Source organism: Acomys russatus, chromosome 15 (genome assembly GCF_903995435.1).
Source record: "Acomys russatus chromosome 15, mAcoRus1.1, whole genome shotgun sequence".
In the NCBI taxonomy this organism is placed as follows: Eukaryota; Metazoa; Chordata; class Mammalia; order Rodentia; family Muridae; genus Acomys; species Acomys russatus.
In genome coordinates this window covers 63,687,434-63,698,215 of record NC_067151.1, presented here as the reverse complement: position 1 = coordinate 63,698,215, position 10,782 = coordinate 63,687,434, and the positions used below count along the sequence as shown (strand labels likewise).

Genomic DNA, 10,782 nt, shown 5'->3' with positions numbered 1-10,782 from the left:
GGAACAGAAGACTGGAGATACAGAGTCTGTTACACACGAGTCACCACAGCCAGCTTGAGCCTCTGGAAGGGGCCAGGGTAAATAGCCACCGTCCTGCAGGGCTTTTCTATGGATCAGTGATGAGCAAAGAGGACACATAGGAAGGGACTGGAATTGGCTCTTTTATACCTTTTTCCTGCAGCAAACATTTGTAGCGTTCAGTGTGTCTACCTCAGCTCAAGAGTTGATGCGAGGTATGTAGTGACAAAGAAAATTCAGCAGCTGCGCTGGAAAAGCCGATAACACAGTCTCAAGACAACCGACCTCAGCCCTTAAATGTGAGGAGTGTTCAAATGTGTACAAGAAGGAAATGTACACAGGAAGGCTGGAGCTATGAGTGAGCACCAGGAGCCTCCAGACAGACCGTGGGTGATTGTATACAAGGCAAAGGGCAGGTAAGACGGGAAAGAAAGCCTCTCCTAGATGAACAGGTGAATCCCCTTGGGAGAGGAAGGTGAAGAGAGGAAGCCGTCCCCAGACTGAAGACTGTAAGTGCAAAGCTTGGGAGACCCTGGAGGCTATCAGCGAGACAGGCTGCTGTAACTCATTGAAACTGTAAAGAGAGGGAGGTGCTGAGCCAAGGGGAGGGGGGTAAGGACAGACACCCAGCAGGAGGAAGAGCATCCTCTGATGGGACTGGAGCCTCCCTCAGTGCTTGAAGTGAGGCCACGTCTTGATAATGTCATACAATGCCTGTCCAGGGGATAGGATGTCAGACACATCGCTGTGGCCCATTAGCAGGTAGTCGGGGGTCAGGTACCCCTTGGCCACGGCACACTGGATCAAGTCCTGGGCTGCCTGCAGTGCAGCTTCATTTGGAGGCTTTTCTGCAAAAGGCATTTACCCATAGTCATTATGCGCTCCAAACTGCTTGGCTATGGCACTGACAAGTACCCAGATCCCAGTCTTCCCCCCGCCCCCATCTCCCACCCTATCCCGTCCCACAGTTGCCAAAGCCAACAGCTAGTTAGGCACAACGCCTAAAACAAAACTATCGTGTTTCCTTATTCCATCTGAATGAAACTTCTTTAGAAAATTAAAAACTGCCCTGGAATTGAATGCTTAGCATGACACAGTTTTCTCAGTACGTGCAGAACAGACACGGCACTGAGTTTTCTTCTACTGTGTCACTGCAGGCAAGGATACATCCCATCATTATTGCCATGGTTATTAAGAGAGGGCACACATTTCCCAAATGAGACATAAAGGTACCAAAGTTTTCAAGAACCCCCCTTTCCCTCCCTTTTTCTCCATATTTGTCTTGGGTGTGGATATAAGGTGAAATGGAGTTTTGGGTGCATGTGGAAGGATTGGGGGCAAATATTCTATTTGTGAGATGCTCCAAGCAACAGTCATTCTTTACTGAGAATTTTCTTCAAATCTGAAATGTTCTGCTGATGCTGACTACCATGTACTTTCAGTGTCACAATGCTGCCCCCTTTGCCCTGTGCCTCCTGAGTATTCCACGTGACACTTCATTAGGCAGAACTCTCCGCCCCATTTACACCTTACCTACAAAGTTTCCCATGAAGGCAATTCCTAAAGCGATGTCATTGTATCCATAGGAGTGGGAGCCTTCGACATGCCAGCCAACTCCTTCATATACTCCGCCATCCTGGCCCACTAGAAAGCTAGGATTAGATAAAGAAAAATAAGGAAGTCAGGCTGAGGAGCACGGTTTGCTTCTGTCACTCCGTTTAGCACGTGCAGTCTAGGTGCCTCTTATATGCCAAGTGCAGAAATAAAGGGCAAAAAATCACCTTCATCCCCAGCACGTAATCTGACTCAGCCAAGACGATTGGACCACCTTGACTATGAGCACCAAAGCTCTCTGCTTCCCGGGTTTCAGTGGGCTGTACCGTCCTTGGTCTCCTTCGCAGTCTTCTTTCTCAGGTCATTTCCATCTCACCTAACCTTCCCTTAACTCCTGTGCTTTTCAGATTCCTGTGATTTCTCCCTGGGACCCAGCTGTCCTCTCTTCCCCCTGAGTACATTCACCCAGGCGAAACAATCATCCACTGAGTACGTTCACCCAGGCTAAACAATCATCCACTGAGTACGTTCACCCAGGCTAAACAATCATCCACTGAGTTCGTTCACCCAGGCTAAACAATCATCCACTGAGTACGTTCACCCAGGCTAAACAATCATCCACTGAGTTCGTTCACCCAGGCTAAACAATCATCCACTCCCACAGCTTCAATCATTATCTCTAAAATCCAACATGTCAAAAATAAAGCTAAACAGTCACCTTTTACATTGTCTGCATCCAGAAAAGGAAGCATCACCTCAGACCCCTTACTTTCCCTCTCAGAGCCCCATTCAGCCACCACCCGTGACTCACCAATTGTGTCTTCCACCTGGCTTTTAAATTCTCCCACTGCTCCCGTCCAACTGCCCTTGGCCAACTTGGGATACTATAACAGCACGCTGCCTAGAGTTCTGCCTCCTCCCAACCCACTCTTAAAAGCATAACCAGGAAGCTGGAGAGATCGCTTCACGGTTGAGAGCACTTGATGCTCTTGTATTGAACATAGGCTTGGTTTCCAGCACCCATATAGCAGCTTATAAGCATCTGTAACTCCTTACAGGGGACCCAAGGCCCTCTTCTGATCTCTGCAGGTGCCATGTATGCCTGAAGCATATGTGTGTACACACACACACACACACACACACACACACACACACAGACAAACCTCTCACATACATAAAATTAAATACTGGTTTTTTTTTTTAACTTTTAAAGGGGTATGGCTTTCTACACTCTACAGTTCCCCTTCACACAAAGTAAGTTTTCATCAGTTTTACTTACAAAATCTCCATAGCGTTCCAGCTCCTGCATCCCCTACCCTTCTCTCGTACACTCACTTTTAGGTTTGAGCAGGACACGTACATAAATTTATATAAGTACTTATATAACAATTATAAATTTATATAATAATATAATATCTTTAATATGATCCTGGCATGAAGGGAACCAGAAGAGAATATTGGATCTCACTCCCTGTCTTCAAACAGAAAATATTGTCCCTACCGTAGACATGAGACAAAAGAGCCCAGAATGGTTAAAATCTCTGTGTGGTGAGTAACAGAAGAGTAACAAGATTCCAGCATCACAGAGAAGAAGCTGGACATAGCTAAGACCTTAGCCCTTATTGTTGGAACAGGAAACCTAAGAAGGCACACCCTACTCTGGCCCTCCTTGGGCATTCGTACATTTCTTTTCTCACTGTCTCTTGTGCCTTATTTTTAGTCTTCCCAATTATACTGGAGAACACGCCTGACAGGTCAAGTGGCCCAGCTGTACCCTGAACGATACTCAGTCCAGATTCTTCCAAGAATAAAGTACGGCATCTGTGTAAAACACCTGAGCTCCCTCAGCTTTGCTCTCCATGGCCCTGGAGACAGGGATGTCATTTCCCACTTACTGGTATGCAATGTCACAGAAATCTTGCTTGTCTATGTGAAATGACTGTGTGTCTCTGACGCGAACCAAGCAGTCGGCGGACTGGTTGCAGCTTTCCCCAGCAGTGTGGATGATGATGACAAACTTGGCTGGAAGGCTCATTTGAGAGCAGTGTGTCTCTCTGGCTTCCCAAGCGGACCGTGGGACGATATCGGGGCATGCTGCAGCAAAGCAAAAAACCGAGGGGACAAGAATTTGCTTTGGACTCTCATGAAACCAACATACAATCAATCAGAGGCCAGTTCACACCAGTCTCTCACCAGTGTCTTGCAAGTGTGAACACAGTCTAATGTGAACTTGGCAGTAGCCGCCTGTAAATGACAGGTACATAGATCAGGACACTGGAGCCAATAGAAAGCATGGGATTTGCTGACATAGGAGCCAATAGGAAAGCAGAAAGGAACAGGTTAGTGAGACAGAAGCGAGCCTGTATTCTTCAAACCACAGGGCACCTACATGCTTACATGTGTGCTACATAATAAGGTGGACTTGTGCAAATCAGCCCACTCTTTAAGCCAATAAAGTTTATGTGGAAATAATATGGATTCTACCAAGAACTACAATGTTACAGAAATATCATTATTGAGGATAGTACCAGCTAAAAACAAGATGATTTTTATTTAGAGATTTATAATCTTAAAAAACAAAATGTTAAATATGAATGGATCTGAGTGGGGAAAGCTGTGTTAGCGAACAGTTTACTGGGTGTGCGCATTAATTTCTATTGGTTTTAATTTACTGATCTTTTTTTTCCCAATCTGGCACACCATTTTCATTATTTGGTTTCTTAGAATTCTAATATCAGTACTGCCTGTAAATTTCAATTTCCTAAGCACCATGGCCATGGAAAAGGTTGGCTTGACTTGGAAAAGCACGCGCGCGCGCATGCGCGCGCGTGTGTGGGTGTGTGTGTTTCCACACTATGTGAATGTGTCCACTCAGTTTCCACACATTGCGTTCCTCTCTCTTATCCATGCTATCTAACATACTGCATTTATTGCTTGCTCATGTTCTGACTTTCCTCACTGAAGTGTGAGTTCCCTGATGGCAGGAGATTCATATGTATTTTTTTTTCCTCATAGATATATGATAAATTTAAAGATTTCATGCTTCTTGTAGACTCAGGAAAATATGAATATACATTTATTTGTGGCAAGAATGGGTCTGTGATGATAACATTTTGGTGAGCTGGAGAGGAGAGAGAAAATGAGCCCCCTTAACTTCTTCGATTAGCAGGGATGCCATTCAGTAGCGGAGTGCTTGTCCAGCTAGTGTGTTCAAGCTCTGACTAAGTCTTAAGTGATCAAATAATAATACCTTTCCTAATTTCATAGTTCTGGCATAGGCTCTCAGTCCAAGAAACCTTTGAGCACCCAAAAGGAGAACATTTCTCAAATGTAGTTGGAAGGCAATGCAACGGTAGGCGTACTGAGTTGAGGGTCCTACCTTTTTTGGGTATCTCTGAGTGATGAGGAACCAAGCAGGTCTCTTCTTTTAAGAGAAATGGCTGGATGTACCTGGGTGACAGGTAGCCATGCTGAGTGGCGAGGGAGATCAGGTCCTTGGCAGCTGATAAAGCTTCAGGACTGGGGCTGCCGCCTTCAGGAGAATAATATGAAATAAAAAACAGTTAGTAAGGAACTCCAGCCTGAGTGACTGGTACACAGGAAGAGAAAAGGCAGGCAGAAGGCCTGAGAGGTAGTAACTATTTGGTCAGAATGCTAAGCGACCACTTAGGAACCTCCTCTAAGGGCCGCACTTAGGCTATTCGTTCTGTGTTTGGATAGAAGGGAAAAAACCAGCTGAAAGACACGTGGGGAGAGACTTGCTTGACCAAGTCAGGTGAACCCAACCAGATGAGGAAGAGTGGCAGTGTTATTGAGCAACTGCAAGGACCAGGCACGCCTTAAACTCTTTTATATCGATTAACCTGTATGTTCTCGCTGAACCTCCCTATTAAAATTCCTAGTAAAAAGTGGCTTGTGCTGGTGGATACCTCTTACTGACCTATTATCCTTCAGCACATCTTCCCCTCTGGCCTCCACTCTGCTTTCCTTGGGAGTGGAAACGTGGAGGTAGCAGGTGGGAGGCCATTAACTACTTGAATTCCCTTTTCTTTGCCTACTGACCTCTTTTTGTCTCTACCAATAAAAGTTACCAGAAGAAAGAAATAACCCATGCTCTCTGCCTGTGGCAACTAAAATATCAGTGGCAGGTGACTTTAGATTCCACTGGCCGTAACTATTGCAGCTGTAGCCATATATAAACAAGTATAGAGCATGAACGAGGAGAAAAAAGACTGTGCCATAGAGTGCAACAGCAGAAAGGGGGTTTCCAGAATCAGTGGTTATCTGGGAAGGTAAAATACAACAGAGGCTATGTCCAACGAAAGCCTTCACTTACCAGGAAACTGGGACAGAGGGGAGGGCATCCTATTGGGACTCTAAATGAGAGACGCATGGGAGAATAGCAAAATAAAAGGATACAGAGGGTCCTAGAAATCTACAAGTAGAACAATATGATAGGCAGATTTGGACCCAGGGGTCCCGCTCAAACTAAGGCACCAGCCAAGGACAACACAGGAGGTAAACTTTAAACCCCTTCCCAGATCTAGCCAATGGCCAGAATATTCTCCACAGTTGAGTGGAGAGTGTGATATGACTTTCTCACGTACTCTGGTGCCTCACATTTGACCATGTCCCCTGGAGGGGGAGACCTGGTGGCACTCAGAGGAAGGACAGCAAGTAGCCAAGAAGAGACTTGATACCCTATGAGAATATACAGGGGGAGGTAATCCCCCTCAGTCACAGTCATATGGGAGGGGAATAATGGGAAAATGGGGGGGGGGGAAGGGAGGAATGGGAGGATACAAGGGATGGGATAAACATTGAGATGTAACAAGAATAAATTAATAAATAAAAATTTTTTTAAAAAAGCTAGGAGCGTTGAGAAAAGGAGGAGGAGGAAGAGGAAGGGTATAGAACACGCTCTGAGTCTGGAGGGGAGCACTATTACCTCTCTTACTTCCAAAGAAGGCAATGCCCAGAGAAACATTCCTGTAGCCTTGAGCATGTGAGCCTTGGACACGCCAACCGACGCCTTCATATACTCTGCCATCATCCCCAACCAGGAAGCTGCCAAGCAGAGATACAGATTTAGTGGTAAACCTCCGTACCAAGAAAATTCACTTTCCCAACGTGATCCTAGAGGCTCGTTAAAAAAAAAAAAAAAAAAAAAAAAAAAAAAAAAAAAAAAAAAAGTGAAGTTCCAATAACGCAGCAATGGGAACAAACTAGAGTGACTGTTTTAGGTTTCCTAAAGAAATAGGAATATATTTCAATTTTGGTTTTGACTTGGATCTTGACTTGTTTTCCAGGCTCTCACTTATTAAAAAAAAGAGAAAAAAAAAGAAAGAAAAAGAAGAAGAAGAAAGAAAGAAAAAGTACTCACTTCAAAGTGGAATTTGAGTGTGCGACTCTCCCGGACCTGAGGACAATTAGTTGCGTCTTTTTGAGGGCCTGCTTGTTAATTCATTATGTTTTTGTTGTTGCTGCTGATATTTGGGATGGGCAGGCACTGAAACCTGATTTGTTCCTGTTACCAAGGCTAGCTTGAAACTTAATGAAGTCATGTACCACTACACCCAGCTTAATTCATCTTGGTTTTGTTTTTAACTATCGGGCCAAGCACTTGAGCATTCTTTAAAACAATTAAAGACAATTCAAGAGTTTCCTAAAACTGACTCTTGACAGATTCCTGTAGGTCACAGACATTTTGTTTGCTTCATTTTATTGTTTATTTTTTAAATCACATCTATATTCTTTGAATCTACTCCCTTCTTTTATCTCTGTCTATCCCGCTGTTCTCTACTTTCCAATCCATCTTGGAAACAGTGTTTCATAACCCTTGCTATACTCCAGCCTTTTACTAGTCTGTGAATTCCAGAGCAAACCAAACACGGAAAGAACACTTTCCAAGGTCAAGTAGGCCTGCCAGAACGGAGGCTCTTTCACCTGACACCGAGAACCAGATGGCACCTGAAGCGTGGCCACCCCTTCTCTGCTCTTTGGTGTTTCCAGCAGGCTCCACGGTCACTTCTGCAGAGCCCATGATTACTTCGATGTGAACGCTCCCTCACAGAAGCACACTGTCAAAAGGAGGCTTACACTGCCACTGCAGAAACCTGATTTTTAAAGGCAGAGCAGTTGAAACCACCTACAGAAACCATGATTGAAGTGTGCAGCACTTCAGCAGCAACCACGGAACAATGTGGAACAGTGACTGGCAGGAACACTGTAGTTAACGAAGTCAACACAACTCCCACCAAGGGCTGACCGGAAGTCAACGCGACTCCCACCAAGAGCTGACCGGAAGTCAACGCAACTCCCACCAAGGGCTGACGGGAGGTCCCCGGCTACATGCAGATTTAGGTGGTGCAGCCAGTCGCCAGCTGTTCGTACTTATCTGGCTTTAAAGCTGAAAATATATGAAAGCACAGACTATCCTTTGCAAAATGGAGACTTCAGAAGTTATTTCTATGTGTCTTTTAAATCTACCACCCCTACTCTCCTTTATATAATGGTGAGCTTTCTTGTTCTTGAGGCTAATCCAAAAACAAACAAACAAACAAAAACAACCTTGGGGCTTTGAATAGAACTCTCAAGGTAGACACTCACTGCAGGATAAGAGAGCTCTTTGTGCCTTGCACTCACTTTGACTTGGGCTCTCTTTTCTACCATTCCCCGTGCCCACTCATCCCCTGGTGACACCTAGTGGTCATCTAGGGTAGTAAATGGGAAAATGCTTCATGGCTATGAGTGCTGCCTGGAAGGGAAGTAGAGTGTGTGTGTGCTGCATCAACGTGGTGCAGCCTTGCCACAACTCTGAACCCACTCCCCCTTGGTACATGCTACTGTAACCAAATTCTTTGGTTTCCATAGACTGCGACACTCTCATTTAGGTAATAAAGGTGGCAACCTTCCTTTTCCCCACTGCTCCTACTTGGGCAATAGCAATGAAGACCTTTGTGATTTGTCATGGGGGCGGGGTGGCTTTCCAAAGGTGGCAGCAGTTGTTACACAACCTTCTCTGTGTCCTTCATGAGCTCTCCTGAAAGCATGGCTCAGAGTTGTTCCTCCTAATGACTTCTGGGTGATGATGATGATGATGTAGCTCTTTTTTCCAACACCCTTCAGTCATGATAAACACAACACAAATGAAGCCCCCCAAAACGGGAAATGCGGAGAAGGAATAACCCTGAGAGTGGCGTTTGGAGAGCTGACCATCTTCTTACTTGAAGGCCAAATCACACCAGCCTTTGTTGTAGACAGAATGAGACTGTAAGACCCGCACCATCTGGCTGCAGGTGATCTGATCTTGGCACTCCATCCTGGTAAGCTGCTCTGTGATGAGGTAGGGCACAGGCAGGCTCAGCAGGACTTTGCAGGTCAGTGAACTTGCTCCCCACTCCTTTCGGGAAACTATGGAAGGATCACCTGTGAGAAAGACTACAGATCAGCAAGTAACAGACCCTACCCAAGAAACCAGCTCCCCCACCATAGCATACGTAAGCCCTGGAAGGAGCTTCCTCACTCCAAACTTCCCATTCTCGTCTCTATGGCCTGGGCACAGTCGACATCCAAATCTGTACTCCGCCCTGTTAAGTTGCCTGGTTACAGGAGTGACTGCTGAAGTTGGAAACCTATTCGTCTATCCAAGAATGGGGCATGAACAATAAGGGGTAAAGGGACCTGAGAACGAGCCTAGAGAAAATGATCCTTATTAAATTGTCGACACCGTGGGGTTTCTGAAGACAGTCAGAGTGATGCATATATTTCTGCCTCAAGAACCAGCATATGCTTCATAAATCTATTATGGCGAGCACCAAAATAATGGTACCCATTTTTGTATGTGGCACTGTCGTGTGTACCCATGACTCTGTTGGTAGGTATATGCAGGTGCGCCACGGAAAGCAACGTTGCTCTAACTCGGGACAAGGGAAGGCTTCAACAAGTGCGGGTTTAATGGAGGTAGATATAAATGCAGGAGGCCTCACCAGAGCAGGAGACTGGGACCTCAGGACCTCAGAGACAAAGAATAGCCATCAGCCAGTGAGTAAACAGATGCAAAGCAGAGCCAGGCAACTGACTGAGGACCAATTCCAACTCATTGTCACATCTGGGCAGGTCACTTCCCCCATCAGGCTTTAGTGTCCTCACACACGGGATGAAAAGATGAACTAAGCACTCTCTGATCTCTAAGTGTCCCCAACACTAACTTCATGTAACCCAGTAACATATCTACCTAAGAGTAGAAGGCAGAGACATAGCCAATTTGTGTCGGACAGTGTGGAAATACACCCAGCATTTAAGAATTGCCAAACTCAGGCCCACTTAATTCAATGGAATTTACATATATTTACTCTGTGTCTAATCACTTTACAAAATGAGAAAGCATGTCACGATGTTGTAAAGGCAGCCCTGCACTGACATAATTGGTTATTTATTTATGAATGTAAACTCTGAGCTGAGTTTAACTGTGATGGTGATGATGATGGTAATTGTGATGATGATGGTGATGGTGGTGATGATGGTGATGGTGATGATGATGGTGATTGTGATGATGATGGTGATGGTGATGATGATGGTGATGATGATGGTGATGGTGATGATGATGGTGATGGTGATGGTGATGGTGATGGTGATGATGATAGTGATGGTGATGACGATGGTGATGGTGATGATGATGGTGATGGTGATGATGATGATGATGACAAGAACAACAACAACATGATGAGGCAATTCGAGCTATAAATTTCCTAATATTCATTATTTGAACGATGTGCTAAACCTTTATAGTCAACTTGACTAGATTTAGAATCACTGAAGAGACAAGTCTCTAGACATGACCACAAGGAAGTATCTAGATTAGGCTAGTTAAACTGGGAACATATGCCCTTCATTAGGCAGCACTTTCCATGAGCTGGGGTACCAGACTGAGTAAGAGGAAGCTGAGCACCAGCATTCACTGCTTTCTGCATTACAGCTGTAGAAATAAGGTGACCGAATGCCTTACCTTCCTGCCATCATGTCTTCCCACCATTATGGTATACATACATGCATCCATCTGTATGTATGTACATACAGACACACACATGCACACATATATTATGGAACTGCAAGCCAAAATAAACCTTTTTTTCCAAATATTTTGTCACAGAAAAGTAATAAATACAATATCTAATTGAATCCTCAGTAACAATTCCTTGAAGTGGCTGA

At 44.9% G+C, this 10,782-nt stretch overlaps 1 protein-coding gene across 1 annotated transcript in view; it reads right to left on the bottom strand.

The window, feature by feature from the left end:
- Nucleotides 1-687: 687 nt before the first annotated feature.
- The window catches only part of Pglyrp3 (peptidoglycan recognition protein 3), a 70,249-nt gene continuing 60,154 nt past the window's right edge, over nt 688-10,782 (bottom strand). The window contains exons 5-10 of the mRNA XM_051156933.1: nt 8,799-9,000; nt 6,521-6,639; nt 4,952-5,104; nt 3,468-3,666; nt 1,552-1,670; nt 688-866 (exon numbers count right to left, since the gene is read on the bottom strand). Coding sequence (XP_051012890.1) covers nt 688-866; nt 1,552-1,670; nt 3,468-3,666; nt 4,952-5,104; nt 6,521-6,639; nt 8,799-9,000 — 971 coding nt within the window. The remainder of the gene's footprint in view (nt 867-1,551; nt 1,671-3,467; nt 3,667-4,951; nt 5,105-6,520; nt 6,640-8,798; nt 9,001-10,782) is intronic.